Source organism: Podarcis bocagei, assembly GCF_964188305.1.
Source record: "Podarcis bocagei genome assembly, chromosome: 4".
Classification (NCBI taxonomy): Eukaryota; Metazoa; Chordata; class Lepidosauria; order Squamata; family Lacertidae; genus Podarcis; species Podarcis bocagei.
The window spans coordinates 43,746,710-43,764,992 of record NC_138128.1 but is presented as its reverse complement, the minus strand read 5'-3'; the positions used below and the strand labels follow the sequence as shown (position 1 = coordinate 43,764,992).

The 18,283-nt window shown below is 49.9% G+C and overlaps 2 protein-coding genes across 2 annotated transcripts; one reads left to right on the top strand and one right to left on the bottom strand.

Moving 5' to 3' along the window:
• SLC25A28 (solute carrier family 25 member 28) lies at positions 1–4,078 on the bottom strand. Its single transcript, XM_081191118.1, has 4 exons — positions 3,623–4,078; positions 2,682–2,910; positions 1,527–1,583; positions 1–954 (listed from the first exon to the last, which is right to left on the bottom strand). The coding sequence occupies exons 1-4, from the start codon at positions 4,061–4,063 to the stop codon at positions 437–439; spliced, it is 1,245 nt and encodes a 414-aa protein (XP_081047244.1). The 5' UTR covers positions 4,064–4,078; the 3' UTR covers positions 1–436.
• Positions 4,079–4,207: 129 nt separating this feature from the next.
• On the top strand, positions 4,208–17,970 carry ENTPD7 (ectonucleoside triphosphate diphosphohydrolase 7). The gene is made up of 13 exons (XM_081191107.1): positions 4,208–4,801; positions 5,068–5,169; positions 6,432–6,611; positions 11,784–11,989; positions 12,116–12,266; positions 13,654–13,757; positions 14,251–14,307; positions 14,685–14,833; positions 14,936–15,102; positions 15,382–15,706; positions 15,788–15,873; positions 16,036–16,197; positions 16,905–17,970. Exons 1-13 carry the CDS (start codon positions 4,563–4,565, stop codon positions 17,131–17,133), a joined length of 2,157 nt encoding a protein of 718 aa, XP_081047233.1. The 5' UTR covers positions 4,208–4,562; the 3' UTR covers positions 17,134–17,970.
• The last annotated feature ends 313 nt before the right edge of the window (positions 17,971–18,283 follow it).

Here is an 18,283-nt window from a genome sequence, read left to right as displayed (position 1 = left end):
TGACGATAAAGCAGACTTTATTGGAGGTGCCAAGGGCCACAACAATCAAAGCCTTCCCAGAGAGCATGAGGTTTGTGTGTGTGCTACTAGACAACAGCTCAGCTAACACTTCCCCTGCCTCCATCACCACATAGTCGTAACAGCAACCCTTTCAGGGTATGCAGGTCATCACCCCAAGTTCCAGTGTGCTCACGGTAGCTCATGGTAGTCTCCACCTCTTTTAAGGGAATACAACTTTTGGGGCAAGGGAGATGCTTGTTAGGTGACAGGCTAGAAAAGGGCAGGCCAAGCTGCTGCTCATTGTGTACTATCCATTTGGGAGAAGGATGATGGGCTGTGCAAAATGCAGCAGCAGGCAAGAGGCGGCATCGTTATTCCAAAGGCTTGCTTGTCATCTGAGTCTGGCACCAGCCAATCCAGCGGGTGGAGTCACATTTCACTTCCCAGCCAAACGTTCCTCCTTTCGCTTGGTAAGGATGTATTTGAAGAACTCATACACAGACCAGGCAATGGCTGTGGAGGGCATCTGGTAAATGACACGTGCTTGTACCCCTCGAAAATAGGCAGTCAGCCCACCCACGCGGTACACCGTCCTGAATGCATGAGCCATGCCTGTAATGTGCCCACTGATGTTGGTATTCAGTGCCAGGGCCTCCTGGGTATTCAGCAGTGTCTTGCAAACGTCCAATGGGGTGGTGACAGCAGCAGCAATGGCCCCTGCACAGGCCCCTGCCACCATATGGGAACTAGGGTTGTACTGTCTGTGAGGATTGAGGTGTTCCTGCAAAGATTCATATGCCATGAAGTGGATGGCCTGGAAGGGGATGTTCATAGTCAGCTGAGTGGTGTAGCTTCGGTAGAAAGCTCCTGCCCCTTCATTGCACCATACAGCACGTACACAGTCTGTTGCTCGCTGGTATGGAGAGTTGTACATCTGCATTCTCTGCTTTACCACTGATCACAAGATGACAGCAGCAGCCCAGTCATGGAGATGAGAGAAGGGCAGGGAGGAGCAAAGAAAAAATAAATAAGTAAGTAAGTGCAGTAATCTGAACAGTGTGCATTCTATGTAAACACTTGAATAGATTCAGGGGCCCCTGCATCCCTTAAACTTGCCTCAGTGTGATCTGTCTACCCACCCAGCAAATCCTGCAGAACTCTACAACTCATGAAGAAACAGTAATGCCCCAATTCTGGAATTGTGAGACACCAAGTAAAAAACGGGGGTTACTGAAATGTGATCTGATTTTGCCTACGCAATGTAGGGAACACAAATATGAAAGACAAGTTTCAATATTGTTTTTGTCATTTATCAACACCAAGAGCAAGGGCAGACACACAAATACATTCTTTGCTTATGCCAAAGTCTTGTCCACCACCCACCCGCTGCATCCAAAGAACCCTTGTAGCAGGTAAGGCTGCATGTCTGAACTGTATCACAAGCAACATGAAAGCACCCTCTGGTGACAAGAAGGGAGCAGCACAAGCTGCATGAAAGTTGCAGGACTGCTGGGAAGCAACATTACCTTCTGCTGGGTTCATGGCTGCATCATGAAGCAATGTTGCCACACAGCCTGCTGCGCCTGCAAAACAAGGACTATTACATGTGAAAAGTGGGAAGAAGACCTAAGGAGCTCTCAGAATGTGCCACCGGAGGAGTGTATGCCAGCAAATAGGGACACCCACCTCCCAAAGACAGAATGAAAGTTCATTGAGAAATTAGCATCAGTTTTCAGAAAGGGAATATCAGAAATATTCAAGGCTCCAGTGCAGGCAATATTTATCATATTAATCTCGACCCACATTGGAAGGATTGGGGGCGGGGGGGAATCAGAAGACTAAGACTGCAATCCTAACTCCACTTACCTGGGAGTAAGTCCACTGAATTAAATAGGACTTACTTCTGAGTAAACATGGTTAGGATTGCACTGTAAATTATCTATCATCTTTAATTCCTAGAGCAGAGAAGAGCCAAGACTGTCTTGCAGCTATTTAGGATTCTGCTGTCGTCCTGCTAACACATCGAACAAGCTTCAGAGTGAGACGAGTTAGTTCCAAAATTCTAGGATCTCCAGCTAATTGGGTCTTCCTATTATCTGTCCAGACTATCAGAGATGAAGGAGCCTCAGAAGCATGCTAGTGTGAAAAAGTAAATGTAAGCAGACCAGACTCTACAATACGTTACAGCAAGCTTGGGGTTCTCCCCACTCAAAAATGAGGATGCTAAAAGGACAAATGTAAGAGCAGATACAAACATGGACACATCTGGGACAGCTGCTTCAAAGGAAGAGCACTATATAAAGTCAAAATGAAATACCAACAGCAACACACCCATTCTTCTATCATATTTCAAACTATCTTCACAATAAAAAAAAGTTTCTGTCTGCTCTGGTGGAAACTGCAGCTATCAGCCCCATATTCCCACAATCCCTTCTCATTCACAAATTCCTTTCAAAAGTCAATGGCAAATCCTACATTCCTAATGATCATGGTTAGATAATGCTTGGAGTGAAGCAGAACACAGCATCAGGGAAGAATGTCAATAGTAAACAGGATTCAGAAGTTAGCAATATAAGAGCAGTAAGAAAGAACAAGGCATCCAGTTCTTCATTTCACTAACAGTCCTAGCTGGGAACATAGGGACCCTCAGGGTGGGGCAAGGAGTCAAGAAGGGACAATACCGTTGGCCACATGACTATTGCCCCCAGCATGGATAATGTCGGTAAGTGTCTTTTTCAACTTTTCGTAGCAGGCGAAATACAAGGCATGAGCAGGGCCTGCCCCTGTGGCTGTGATGTTCAATCCACGCATGGGTCGCCAGATCCCTTCAGTCCGCACGATCCGCCACAGGGCCTCCAGCACATTCCGGTAGCGAGCAGCAGGTTCCGGTTGCAGGCTCTGCATCCTTGTCTGCCAGCGCAGGGAGGGGAGCAGGTTAGATATGCCAAGGGACTTAGCCTAGTAAGCGCTCCACACCCAGCTCTCCCAACCCAGGACACTCCTTCCTTTCAGAGCCATTCAGCTGCATTTGATGGCTGCACACAAATGAGTGCTCGCAGGCAGCCTTTGCAGGTGTCTGCAGATCACCAGGGGGGCTTCCCGCCCGTCAGGACTCTACCGTCTGTACAACACCACCACCTTACCCCATCCTCCCAACCCCATGACTGAGACCAAATATTTCTGGAACCAGGTCGGTCGCTTGGGCGGCAAAAGTGAAGGCCTGAAACGTGATCAAGGAAACCGATCTTGCTTCTTGTCAACTAGTGGCGGCAACACATAACTCTCCTGTCAAGTGATCGTTCGTTGGCACTTCTGCCATTAGCCAGCAAAAGAGCCGAGAACGTGTTTGATCCATCCCTCCCCGAAGTCGTTAGCTCCATCGCATTCATCGGGGGGCACCTCCTTCGCCTTTCTGTCAACTCTGGGGCTTTTTCCCTTTTTGCTAAATTCGGATCTAGTCGGACCGTCCGGTGATGCGGATTAAAGTGCAACACTAATGAAGATCGTGTGCCGGTTAACCGCTCTCAGGTCCTGCCCAGGGACTCCCGCGTCTCGTCTCAGCCCCCCGCCCCCCGCCAGCACCCGCCCTGCTCCCGGAGAGCAGCTCGGCGCCCGTTCTCACCTTGACACAGTCCACCGGGTACATGAGGCTGTGCTCCAGCACCCCCGCCACAGCCCCTGCGAGCATGTGGGTGGAGGCGGCGGAGCCCCGCGGGAGGGCCTCGTAGTCCGGCTCCGGGCCGGCCTCCGTGTCCGTGCCAGTCCCTCCCGCCCCGCCACCCCCCGCGGGCCACGCCCAACCCGCCCCTCCACCGTCGCCCCCGCCCAGCAGCAGGAGGAGCTGGCGGCCCGGCTCTGCCCCACCGCGCTGCCCGGGCCCCGCCGCGCCGCCCGCCCCGAGCTCCATGGCACCGCCGTCGAGTCCGTTGCGGGCTGCACACTCGGTCCTGCGGCTCCCGCTCTGTCCGCCCCGCCCATGGATGTCACTCATTGGCCGCGGACGGTTTTCGCGCCGCCCCGAGCCAATGTCCATTGGTAGGCTGCGACTCACGCTGGCTTCCATTGGCTAACGTCCGTCCTGTCTCCCGCCCATCCAGAGAGGATATTGGGCAATACCTCTTTGACCTTTTGTTCGTTCCTCACCCGATTGGCTACTTTTCCGCTTTATTCGAGATACGTGAGGAAAAGGAGAAAATTATTGGCTACGATGCCTGCCGTTCAAAGTGACAGGCTTGTAATAAGGCTGCGCAGTTTTCTATGGTGCGTGGGGTTTGTTTGTGGATGTTGGTTGGCTTGCTTTCAGTGATGACGTTGCCGTGGGAAGAATATGCCTGTACATTGGTGGACCAAACATGCAGTGTGAGAGTTGACTGGGGGCTGCGAATGGGCAAGAGGGCGCCTGCGCGTTCCGGCGAAGACGAGGCCCACACAAAAAAAGGTGTACGTTGAAAAGCCACCCTTGGGCCTACGAATTGGGCAATGTACGCATGACGTAACGAAAACCCGCCCGAATGACCCTCGCCGGGTTGGCCCAGAGCTTGTGACGTGTTGGAAATTACTGAATGACACTTGAGGAGAGTATCGGTCCCGTCCTGGACAGCGCGGCGTGCCCTTCGGAAAGCGCAGCTGGTTGGCTGCCCGCCGCGGGAGGCGGAGCCCAGGCCGACTCGGTTCCGTTGCGTCAACCTTACCCGGGCTCTGCCATTGGCTGCCGCCCAGCCCGGTCGTCCTGGGGACGTGGCTGGAGCAAAGGGCCGACGAAGTCGTGGCGCCGGACGGCGAGCGCGGGGCGAAGGAAGCGGTAAGTCGGCTCCCCGGGGAAGCGGGGGGGAAAGGAGCGCTGCCTGTGTGGAAGGGGAACCGCGGCACTGCCGGGCGGAGGAGCCTCCTCTGCGGCCAGAGGCGCGTCTCTCTCTCTCTCTCTCTGTGAAGCTGCTGTCAGCATGGGATGAAATGCGGACCATTAATTAACGGACCGATTTTGTGGCCCTTTCAGGGGATAGAGGCGGGAAGGTGGTCGGCGCTGATCCCTGGTTTAAGCGCTCCGTCTCTTCCTTTCTTTTTCAGGGTCCAGGATCATCCCGCAACTTGGAGGAGCCGAAAGAGATGCTACTTCCTCCCGGGACCCGCACTGGAAGCTGACAGACTGCGGGGCGAGCACATGGCCAGGTGAGGCGATGGGATCGCGGGTCCCCCCCCGGATTACCCGCGCCGTCTCCTTTCCGGCATTGCCGGCTTCCTCCTCCTCGTCGTCGTCGTTGTACCCGTGGGCGTGGGTCGCTTACCGGCTGCTAGGCAGGGCGGTGGCAACCTTGATGCCGCTGGAAGAGCAGGTGCGCTGTGGGAGCCTTAGGGGCTGGAGTTTGAGACCTCTGACCCACAAGCGCAGGGGGAGACCAACAAAGAAATGGAAGGATCCCACAAAGATCTCTTGATCTGAAAACCAGATATAGCCCAGCACTGATCTGGGTTCGAGATTGCTTGTTGATTGGCATGGCTTTGGGACAGGGGTTTTGCATTTAGAACAGCTTTGCTGCAGGGATTCTTCCTGAAAGCTTTGGAGTTGCCTTTTGATTTGTGCTCATGGCGCGATCTTCTCTTGCCGCTCAGAGATTGGGATACACACAGCGTTATCTACCCTTCTCTTCTGCTCCCCTGCCCCTGGTTGACCCTAGTTACAGTGACCCTGTCGGCCTCTTCCCTTGTTCCCTCTGTGAGGCTGGTATGTCTTAAAAAGCTCTGCTGTTACAGCCAACCTGGCTAGCAGCCACTTAAGTTCAAAGATCACAGCTTGGTGCTAATCGGTGCAGGGTAGAAGGGCAGCCCGAATGTGGTCTCTGCAGAGTATCTGTGATTGTTTCCCAGCACTTTAACCCCATTATTATTCAAGTCCCAAATGAATGGTTGGGAAAGGGGAAGTGGGAACGAAGAACAGAGTAGCAGAGATTCACCTGCAAGTTAGGAAAGATTGAAAATGTACAATGTACGTCATGCGTGCCATACCACAAATCTGTGTTAATGATTATGGCTGCAATCCCGGGGAGTAAGCCCAATGAATATAGTAGGATGTACTTCTGAATGAACATGCATAGGCTTGCATTGTTGATGATTAATTGCAAGCTATTGCTAGCTGACTCAATTGGCTTGTTTAGATGCAAGGTTGCCAATGCCATTAAAATGTCCTTTTAAGACTGCAGCACTCAGTACTCACATGGGTCCCGTCTGCTCCTTGTTACATTCCCAGCTGCTTTGGAAGAAGGATCCTCCTGTTCCAAACTTCCAGCTGTAGGCTATGCTGGTTTAGCTGTGTACATTGGAAGCTTTAGCACTTGGATTTCTAAGATCATTTTGTTGGCAAGTACCTGTGGCTGACTGATGAGGCTTTGCTAGACATTTAACAACTGTTTAATCTGATTTTCCCCTTCTTCCAGGATCAGTTTTTCCTGCCTGTGTCCAGCATCTTGGCACTTCACAGTGCCTTCAGTGAGCCTTTGTCTCCGTCAGCGGCTGGGCCTGCTGGGCCTCTTACTTGCAGCCAGTATTTTTCTACTTGTGGGAATCACAAATCTATGGCGTTGGAAAACTAGTTCTCGGGACTGGCAGTCTGAAAGGTGGGTGAATGTGACGGCACTGGCATGAAGCATGCTGAGATAAGGCAAAAAGATGCTTTCAAAGGAGTCAGCCAACTTCCATTGCTTGTATTTACAAGTTAGCTAAGCTTTAGCAAAGCATTCTAAATTAATTGCTTCTGAAATGGCTTGTTCATATAGGCAAAAAGGCCACTTTGTACCCTATAAAACACATAGAGAGATTAGTTAAGAATATGGCACAGTACTGCTCTGAGACAGCTAGGGCAGCCAACAGACTTCTGAAAAAAGTATATTCTAAAATAAGGTACAGCAGCACAAAATACCTTTTTTGCACATCTTTGTGAGATAAAGCCAGATATAATTATTTTTTTCCTGCTCTAAAATAGAGGAGAGCTGCAGGAAATGGGTTTAAGGAAGCAATTGTCCAGCAAAACAAATTAGTTTATGCATGAAATGAAACCAACCCTAAAGGAAAGTGCTGCGCTGTATGGTGTATATTAGGTGTCTTCAGGGTCAGAAAGTACTGTGTGCCCTTTAATCAAAGCTAAGATTATTCTGTACTTTGGGTGTTGTTGGACTCCCAAATCCCATCATGCCTAGCTAACATGACCAATAGCTGGTGATGATGGGAATTGAAGTTCATCAACATATGGAGAGCCAAGGGTAGCTACCCCTGCTCTAGATGTTGTTGGACTACAAGGCTCATTGTTCCTGACCATTGACAATGGTCACTGTTACTAACAGGAGCTGGGAGTCCCAACACCACCTGGGGGGGACACAGGTTCCTCACCCCTGCTATACATGCTATGCATAATGTAGAATCTGGTTTCCTGGAGAAACTGGGGGGAAGGGGAGAGTTAGTGGCACCAAACAAGGCGGCAGTTTCTGTGGCACACAAAGTCCTTCTATCCCCCTCCTTTCCTCTCTGTTCTTCTACGATCTTGGTCTTGGATTGCAAAATTGGGCATATATTTCTGCATTTTTTGTGTAACACAAATATAGCAGTAGAAAAGGAGATGCTTGATGGAAAAAACTGCAGAGGAAATGGCAGGGCATATTTCACAGTTCCCATCTAACAGCAAAATGGGAGTGATGGGAAGAAGCCACATGGACTGAGTTCAGCTGCATTTTCCCACCAACAAAGGCTGAAACCCTTTTAAGCTGGAGGGGGAGGAGGAAGATGCTGCGCTAGTCCTGCTGGGCAGTGCTTTCACAGGGCTGCTGTTGGCTTTCTTCATTTAGTGAAATGTTGGGAACGAAGGACTGTCAGCGTGTCAACATAAGAACCCAAGGTTTAACTGCTGGGAAGTCCCAAATTTTGCCCTTAAATGATTCCCAACCCAAGCATATACCGTATTTTTCGTCCTATAAGGCGCACCGGCCCATAGGACGCACCTCATTTTTGTGGGGGAAAATGAATTAAAAAAATTTATTCCCCCCCCCCCAGCCCTGGCTGCCGCCCCAAGCCTTGCGCTCACCTGCCCGAAGCAGGGGGAGCCCTCCGAAGGGCTCCCCGTGCTTCGGGCGACAGGCTGCCGCCCCAAGCCTCGCGCACCCAGTGGGACCTACAGCCGGGCGTGGGAGGCTTGCAGACACTCGCCCGAAGCAGGGGGAGCCCTCCGGAGGGCTCCCGTGCTTCGGGCGACAGGCTGCTGCCCCAAGCCTCGCGCACCCGGCGGGACCTCCTGCCGGGCGCGGGAGGCTTGCAGACACTCGCCCGAAGCAGGGGGAGCCCTCCGGAGGGCTCCCCGTGCTTTGGGCGACAGGCTGCCGCCCCAAGCCTCGCACACCCGGCGGGACCTCCTGCCGGGCGTGGGAGGCTTGCAGACACTCGCCCGAAGCAGGGGTAGCCCTCTGGAGGGCTCCCCGTGCTTCGGGCGACAGGCTGCCGCCCCAAGCCTCGCGCACCCGGTGGGACCTCCTGCCGGGCGCGGGAGGCTTGCAGACACTCGCCCGAAGCAGGGGGAGCCCTCCGGAGGGCTCCCCGTGCTTCGGGCGACAGGCTGCCGCCCCAAGCCTCGCGCACCCGGTGGGACCTCCTGCCGGGCGCGGGAGGCTTGCAGACACTCGCCCGAAGCAGGGGGAGCCCTCCGGAGGGCTCCCCGTGCTTCAGGCGACAGGCTGCCGCCCCAAGCCTCGCGCACCCGGTGGGACCTCCTGCCGGGCACGCGAGGCTTGCAGACACTCGCCCGAAGCAGGGGGAGCCCTCCGGAGGGCTCCCCGTGCTTCGGGCGACAGGCTGCCGCCCCAAGCCTCGCGCACCCGGTGGGACCTCCTGCCGGGCGCGCGAGGCTTGCAGACACTCGCGGGGGCTGCAGGCTGCTGCCCGCAAGCCTTGTGAGCCCGCGGGTACTCCCACCGGGCTTGCAAGGCTTGCGGATAGCTTCCTGAAGCCTGGAGAGCGAGAGGGGTCGGTGCGCACCGATGCCTCTCGCTCTCCAGGCTTCAGCGAAAGCCTGCATTCGCCCCATAGGACGCACACACATTTCCCCTTCATTTTTGGAGGGGAAAAAGTGCGTCCTATGGGGCGAAAAATACGGTAATGCTCTTCAGTATGTTTGCACAGGGACTGGCAATTCTGCTGCCAGTTGGTGTTCTGCAATTGGAAAGTGTGAGGTATCTGGCACAGAAGCAGTTGCTTGAACTGGTTTGCCCACTTTCTTTTACACAGTCCCTGTTTGGGTATTCAGGCTTCACATGTAAGCAAACATGTGAGGAGAAGCTGGAGAACTGTGCTGCCAAACCCTCTCCACAGCATCATCTGTACAAAGTTCAGAGCTTTTTCTCTCTCTCTCTCTTTCTCTCTCTGTGTGTGAAGTCCTGATTTAGCAGACTTCTAAATTGCACAAGGAACTGCCATGAGGAGAAGAGGCTTCCCACTTCAGACACCTCACTTTTCCCTATACCCACTCCTCTTAAGATGAGTAAAATTTCAAAATGATTAGATGTGTGACTTGAAGTATTAACACCAGTCTGCTGTTCCTAAAGAAAGGAAGTTGTCAATAGATATAACACCAGAGAGATAGGAAAGCATAAAAGACAACAAGCAACTCATAAAGAAAACAAAAGGTAAAACAAAAAACAAAAAAAACTTCTTAACATTACTAACTGGTTCTTCATTGGTGCTAAATATGCTGGGAAGATTACTAAGAATTAAAAATTACTAAACTAGGAAGTAATTATTTACATTTCTGTCCGTAAGATGACAAAGAACAGTTCTTTAAGTCAAGGATGAAAGCTGATGATTTTCCATAGGCAATACTGCCTGTCTCCCAGATGTATCTTAAGAAATGAGGGGATAGTTTTAAGATTCTAAGTTAGGATCCCTCAATCTGAACCAGACTTCTCATGGTCTGCTGGAAAATGACAGTACTTCCTCTGAAGCCAGAATTTTATTTGATATGCTAAAGAGGGTCTCTCCAGCTGCGGGTTCTTTATAAGATTAACAAGTCTAGACTTGTTGATGTTATCACTTTAAAAATGGGCCATTAAGATAAAGGTAGGGTAAATGTTTTTGCAAAAGCCAGCTATTTGCATTTGACAACCACCTTAAACAAGTCATTTTCAGACCAAAGGAGAGATTGGTAATTACTTTTAAATTCACATTTCCTCTAAACTATACATTCACATTGTATACATCCTCTCAGCTTCCCTTATGGCAGGTAGCAACTATTTTAAAAGGGCATTTCTGCTGCAGCTTTTGTTTGCATAATATCCAGCATTTATTTGCATAACATCCTGCAGTAATTATATTTATTAAATATGGAATGTATATCCTGCTTTTCTTTCATTGTGGAACTCAAGGTGGCATATATAGGATTCCCAGATGAGCCCATCCTGGTAATAATAATAATAATAATAATAATAATAATAATAATAATAATAATAATATAATACCCTGCTCATCTGGCTGGGTTGCCCCAGCCACTCATCAGATGCACACCAGGTTACCTTCAGCAGGTTCATTGCTGGACCTGGGACCAATGCTTGTGCCTCTTCCTTCAAGAGCGGAGCTGATCCTACAAGAAGCATTTAGCTGCATGGCTTTTATTTTTTTGATGTGATGTGGACTGGACAGAATTTTCTTGTTGGGACTGACTACCAGTTACTGTACTCAAATAATGTGACATTCAATGGCTCCTCTAGAACTCAGACTTTGATAAACTTCTTGTCCCACCTGACACAGTTTAGAGGGCCAGGCACTGCCTCATCCATGGTAGTCCTACCACATGGCAGGCCTTGGGTCTTCCTGCTTCTCCTCTTCCTTCGCCCTTTCCTCCTTCCATGAATGCTGATTAACAGATGTAAACAAAGACTGATATAGTAGCTTATGCCTTAACTTTTGTGACCTGACCTTCTGTCTGTGATAGGTCTGGCTTCTCCTCCCTCTTGGATAAGATGCAATTGTATTTATGCATCTCTTGGTTCCTGTGTCCATGGGGAAATCCAACTGGAATACTTGGGATGGTGCATGGCATTTGTGAGAGCTGCTGCTCTAGCTGAGTGCCCAGGGAATCTAAGCCCTCTTCTGCAAAAGTCAGGATGTTGGAACATTTGGCCCTATGGCAGTTGGCTGTGGGATGGCCTTCTTCAAGCCCTTGCTTTGTTCCACTGCTGCTGCTGCTGGGTGGGGGAAGCAGCTGAGGCTGTGCTGACTGAGCCAGAATTTCCTTCAGCACAAGAAAGGGGAGCAGGATCAATAAGAACTAAGGTGGCATGAATTTTCTGTCTAATGGATCTGCAAAACCCACTAATTTGGTTAGCTTTCTTCTTAATGGCTGGACATGCTGTGGCCTCTCAGTCCTGTTTTCTGATTGCACCGATGAAATGGCACAAAGTGGGTGCGTTGGCATGTCTGCTTCAGTTCTCCGGTTCCTGGGGAGCTGAATCCAGTGCCTAGGGGGATTCCAATAACTTTCATCTGGTTTCTAGAAGGGGGAACGAGAGCCTCCGCAGGGACTAGATGCACATGCTGGGTCAGCATTGCTTGAAGCATTTATGGAGAAGTGATACAGGCATTTTGTGTTCCTGTAATTCCTATTATTGCTGTTGTGCAATAACAGACAGCCTCTGAAAAACCAGAGCAGGCGTTCTATGGAATGCTGGATCTGCCTTTTTATTTTTATTTTAGGGGTGTGAAGACTGGCCTGGTCTCTAACTCTTAACTCCAAATCTTCCTCATTCCCCTTGCAGGTACCTGGAGCGGTTTCATACCTTGGAGGCAACGGACACAAATAACCCATCTCTGAATTACGGGGTGGTTATTGATTGCGGGAGCAGTGGGTCCCGGGTCTTTGTATACTTTTGGCCACCACACAATGGGAATCCGCACGACCTGCTGGACATCCGGCAGATGCGAGACCGTAACGGCCAGCCTGTTGTCAAGAAGATCAAGCCAGGTTTGGAGATTTCCAAATGCCTTTTTTGTTGGTGGCTGTGAACCCACAAGCACCAAGCACCTGGAGGTGGGCAGAGTTGTTCTGTAGAGATGCCAGCTGAGGGAATATTCCCTTTTCATTGTACAGGGATCTCTACTCTGGCAGCCACTCCAGACAAAGCTAGTGACTACATCAGGCCGCTGCTCAGCTTTGCTGCTGCCTTTGTGCCCAGTACCAAGCACACGGAGACTCCCCTCTACATTTTGTGCACTGCAGGAATGAGGCTGCTGCCTGACTGGTGAGTGAGCTATATTTTTCCAAGACCTGAGCAGAGTAGGCTTGGGAGTGGGGAGCAGGAACTGCTGGGCCTCTTGGAGCTACAGGTGGACTTGCATCCTGAAGTGGAACGGGACAGGGTGTGGGGTATATCTTCACTGTAGCAGTCAAATACAACATTTCCTGTTTCCTAGAGTGGACGCACAGGGGAATGTTGCTCCAGACAGGGAAGACTTCCTGTCATACCTGCTCTGGAGCATCCTCCCCCTGTGTGCGACCAGGTGGATGGGTGTGACCCTAGCAGACCCTATAAAAGGGCCAGTCATGCAGCCATCTTCCTCTTTCACTGCTCTTTTGCGACTCCTCTGCTGGCTCTTAGCCAGCAGCACATGGACTCATCCTTACAGAGGATGGAAGCCACAAGGTAGAAAGTCTGAGGCCTAGCTCAGACTTCTTTTCTCTACAACTGTAACTGTGACTACAAAATAAAGCCTGCCTTCAGGACAACACTGTGAACTGAATGTAAGTAAACTTTATCATTACTTTTAAAAGAAGACTGTCGTGTCATTATTGTTTTTAAGAGGGAACTAAAGGGGAAATTTACCAGGAACAATCCAATCTGGACAAGCCAGACTGGATTGCTCAATTCAAATGATTCTAACAAATCCATCAACTAGCTTCCAGCAAATGCAAGGGAATGTGCTCTGCTACTAGTAATTATTATTATTATTATTATTATTATTATTATTATTATTATTATTATTATTATTAATTATTTCTACCCGCCCATCTGGCTGGGTTTCCCCACCCACTCTGGGTGGCTTTCAACAGAACATTAAAAACAGAATAAAACTTCAAACATTAAAAACTTCCCTAAACAGGGCTGCCTTCAGGTGTCAAGGTGTTCCACAGGGCGGGCACCACTACCGAGAAGGCCCTCTTCCTGGTTCCCTGTAACCTCACTTCTTGCAGTGAGGGAACCGCCAGAAGGCCCTCGGCGCTGGACCTCAGTGTCCGGGCTGAACGATGGGGATGAAGACTAGCTCACTAACGTGACTGAGGAAGGATAATATTTAATCAATATATCCTCTCCTACTATCCACAACATTCCCACACAGGGTTCCCTAACTTGATAGTGAGCAATGGGTCATCTCCACCCCAAGTGGAGCTAAAAATTAAGTCCTGCTTATGAAGTTGTGTGAGTGTTTGCGGATTCATGGCTGGAAAGAGACCAAGTGAGAAGGGTGACTTGCACAGGGGGACAAAAGGACAGGTTTTTGAAATGAGGTGGAGCCTGCTGTTTAGACATCTTGACCATTCGGCAAAGGAGCACTGGAGAGGGGGGTTCATTATATTTCAGTAGAAAGAAATGGGAGCTGCTCAGTTTGTCTGCTTGTGGATCTTCGCAGGCAGCAGACGGCCATCCTGGCGGACCTGGTGAGGGATGTGCCCTTGGAATTTGATTTCCTCTTCTCAGAATCACAGGCAGAAGTGATCTCTGGGAAGCAAGAAGGTAGGTGTTGGGCCAGAAAGGCTCGCTCACTCCATCATCACTGTGATGAGGCTGCATTTTAATAGTTTAATGTTTCAATATTTTAATGTTGTATTTTAATCTTGTTTTTAAGTTGTATTCATTCAACTTGTTTTTATTATTGCTTGTTAGCTGCCCTGAGCCCGGCCTTGGCTGGGCGGGCGGGTATAAATAAAAAAATTATTATTATTATTATTATTATTATTATTATTATTATTATTATTATTATCATCATCTTAGGGAGTTTGGCAAAGGGTGAAAGGAGAGAGGGGGGAAGGTAGGTGTTGAGGCAGCACTGCGCAGGATCTGGGGGCTTAGCTAGCTGTTACACCAGCTTAACCTGCTGTTGGCGGTGCCTGTCCCCTGGGGTTGTTCCCTCCCCTCAAACGTCACAGGGTGCTACTCAAGTCCTGCACCTTCCAGGAACCCAACGCTGCTCTTGATTCTCTTTCTTCCCCCAACCCCAATTTCCCAGGAGTCTATTCTTGGATAGGCATCAACTTTGTATTGGGAAGATTTGACCACGAAGAAGGTGAGACTGCGGGAAAGGGACAGTGGAGTTGAATGGGTAGGTAGAAGTTTTCTTTTTTGGCTCAGTTCCCTCTTGAGGGAGGGAATCTCCAGCACAGTTTGGTCGATTCCCAGCAGGAATGGAGATTTGGCTTTCCCACATGACCTGAACTAAGGCCCCTTCCCATTCTGCAGTTTAGCAGGAGTGAAGGTGAGCAAGAGAGACTAGAGCTGATCCCCAGTTCTTCCTGAACTTCTGTCCCCCCCCCCGCCCCCCAAACCCTAGACATTTCTAGTGTTCAGCCCAAGAGGTATGGGGATGTGCCATCTTCCATCTCCATTTTCCATTGCTTTGGCAACTCTCTCTTTCTCTTTCTCTCCCTCCCTCTGCGATTGTAGAGGAAGATGCAGTGATTTCTGTGACCCTGGCTGGCCAGGAAGAAACCCTGGTGCGAAAGAGGACCGTTGGGATCCTGGACATGGGAGGTGCCTCTCTGCAAATCGCCTATGAGGTGCCGACTTCCACGTCCTTCTCTTCCCCGCAGGAGGTGTGTAGCTTGGGAAGGAAATATGTGCTATGGTCCAGGTTGGGCCCTGTTTCTTACTCCCGCTCTCCCTCCCCCTGCCACCCTCCCCTCTGTTACTGACAGGAGGAAGCTGCCAAGAGCCTGCTTGCTGATTTCAACCTTGGCTGTGACATGCAACACACGAAGCACGTGTACCGAGTCTACGTCAGCACCTTCCTGGGCTTTGGGGGCAACTACGCCCGGCAGCGCTATGAAGAGCTGGTGCTGAATCAGACCATCACCCACAACAGGTGATGTCCTCATGCTGCCAGGTTTCAAAAGGCCTGGCTAAAGGCAGCTCTGGATTCCACTGCCCCCAGAAGTTCAAGGTGTGGCATCCTGGGAGAGGGTGTGTGTTTATTTGCAGAAGGCAAGCTTCCTGAGTGATGAGATCAATGGGAGAAGTTTTTGATGGTCCACATGCATACCTCTAGCCTGTTTCAGGGTGGCACAGAAGAACTCACCGATCATAACATGCCGCTGGGGATGCCTGTGTTTTCCCAATCCTGAAGCTTAGGCTCTCGTTTTAGGTTGCATGGTGAGCAGCTTGGTGCAAATGCTGGGGTGCCTGTCTTGGACCCCTGCCTTCCTGTGGGACTGGAGGATGTTGTGGAGCATGGCGGCCGGACCCTGCACATCAAGGGCCAGGGGGACTGGCAGTCGTGTGCGAAGCAAGTGCGCCTCCTGCTGGCGGGAGACAACAGAACCACAGTCTCTCTGCGCAACACCTATCAGGCACCGATTGACTTTGTTAACAGCGAATTCTATGGGTTCTCTGAATTCTACTACTGCACCGAAGATGTGCTGCGCCTGGGAGGACTGTACCACATGCCCACGTTCACACGCGCTGCCCAGGTGACTCTAGAATATGTGACCACTTTGCCAGGATAGGGGGTGTTGTTTCTGTGCCCACTCATGTCTTTTGCCTCCTTCCAGGATTATTGCAGCCTGAGCTGGTCCGTACTGACCCAGAGGTTCCGAGACCACCTATACTCAGCACATGCAGATCTGCACCGTGTCAAGTAAGAATCCATTCTTCCCTTTCACAGAGAATGTGCTTGGTCCTTAACTCTTCTTCCATGGACGGTGAAGGGGTGGTGGTAAGATTGCCCCCCACCAGTCTTCTCAACTGATGAGCCTCAGCCCAGCATATTTGTGATCGAGTCTCTATTCTCTGCTTGCAGGTACCAGTGCTTCAAATCAGCATGGATGCACCAAGTCCTGCACGAAGGCTTTCATTTCCCCAAGGATTATTCTGGTCTGCGCACAGCCCAGTTGGTGTATGATCGTGAGGTACAATGGACACTGGGAGCCATTCTCTATAAAACTCGCTTCCTGCCACTCAGGTAATCTAAATTGCTGTCCACTGCATCTTTTCTCATCTTAAGAGTGGTAGAGTTCTTCTGGTTACTTCAGAATCAGTCTTTCAAACAAGGTCTTCAGTAAAGAACTGGACCATGGCGCTTGACCTAGGAGTAAAATGCCGGTTTTCTAGCCCTAATTAGAGTGCTCGGTCATCTTAATATGTGAACTTGGGAGTAAGCTTCACAGAATTCAACATGAGGGCTTACTCTCAATAAGCATGCATAGAATTGAGCTTGAAACATGGAAGAGTTCAGTACTCTGTGTTTAAAGTCTGAAGTTTCATTTTTTAAACTTGAGAAAGCAAGTGATCTGCCAGCACTGTTTTTCTGAAAAAACAGAAAAGGAGAAAGCAGACGCATGCAGAGACCTGGTATGTTTTTAAGAGGCACCTAAGGGAGAGACATCAAATGCACTCTCAATGAAGCACGGAGCCTGCATGAAAAGGAAATTGATCCTTTATCAGTAGGCAACATGGTGTCTTAAATGTTAAAAAACTAAAACCTATGTTTTTGACACCTCTCATCTATTTACAGATGGCCTGTAGGGCATAGGCCTGAGAAAAGCCAGGTATTTGGGAATCATACTTACTGCAGTATCTGGAATGCTTCTTTGTCTGCTAGTTGCAAGAGATTCAAGCTTAGCGCAGCTTCACATTTCAACTTCAGACTGATTTTTCTTTGTTTTTCAGGGATCTCCGCCAGGAGAGCATCCACCAACCTCGCAGCCCTTGGCTCCGTCTCTCCTTTGTTTATAACCACTATCTTTTCTTTGTGTGCATTCTTGTGGTGATGCTTGCAATTGGACTCTACCTCTTCCGTCTGCGCCGCATCCACCAGAAGCAGTTACACGTGGCACAGCTGGACCTGCTGTGGCTAGCAGAGGTGGTGCCGCTGCCAGCACAGGAGGCAGCCTCCTGACAAAAGAACTACCTCTCGGTGAACTCTCTCCATGTCTGCCCTATTGGCAGTGGCTTTTAATGGGCCAGAAGCTGTGATTCTCTTGTGGGCTAGTCCAGAATTCTGCAGGACTCCAGCCCAACCCCAGGGCCTAAACAGTGTCTGCTCAGACTTGCCCCTAACCCAAGCCGCTCAACCCTAATGGACTCTAGATTTTCCTCCGTGGCTGAAATCCCCAGCCACTGGGGGAGAATCACACGGCAGGTGCTGTGAGGCAAGGGAAGCTGATCTCTGTTACCCTTGACAGTGGGCAAAAGGCAGCATAGCTGAAAGTGACCAAAGAAACTTGATTTACTCAGGAAGGGAGGGAGAAGGACCTTGTGTGGCCAAGAACTGGACAGCTCTCCCGCAAAAGGAAAGAAAGTGGTTCTTTCTGGTGCTTTACTATGAGCACGCCCCCCCCCCTACTTCTGTTGATGTCTGTGATAGGACCAAAAAAGGAGTCGTGCAAACAGGATTCCTTGAGGGTAAGAAATAACCTTTTAAAAAAACCAAGGCAGATAATTTGCTGCCTTCCTTCACACTCCTCCCCACAAATACATTTTGCACACACTCCTTTCAAATCCCACATTTACTCATCATTCAGTGTGTCTCAGTGCTGTTGTCCCGGCACTGGGGCTTCCAGCAGTTCCAAGTTTCACAGAAGACCACCTTGAACTGTGGAACGCTGTCCCTGGTACTTGTTTTAACAACACCTAGCCCATAAACTCAATCAACTATGGGCTATGTTAAATTATGAATTTGTTTTCATACTTGAACTCCAGTTACTGTAGCAATAAATTATGCTGAACTGTGTAAGCAGAGTTTCTTGATGCTGGTTGTGCTGGAAGCTTGTTGGTTGGTGTAGATCACTACTAGCTGTAAAAACCATAATTTCTCACCTGTCCTCAAGAATGAGAACCAATCTACAATTGTAGGCCTAAGGAAAAGAACTTGCTTTATTGCTGTATGGTCCTGAACACAATAGGGTTGCTATCATAAATCCTAGTCTGGAAATTTGCAGTGGCTTAGTTGCTTACACCACCGGGATAGTTTACTGAAGTGCTCCTTGTCAGGAAACACACACCAATTTTGATTCCAGCCCAATACCAGTTAGATGCTACGGATGGAA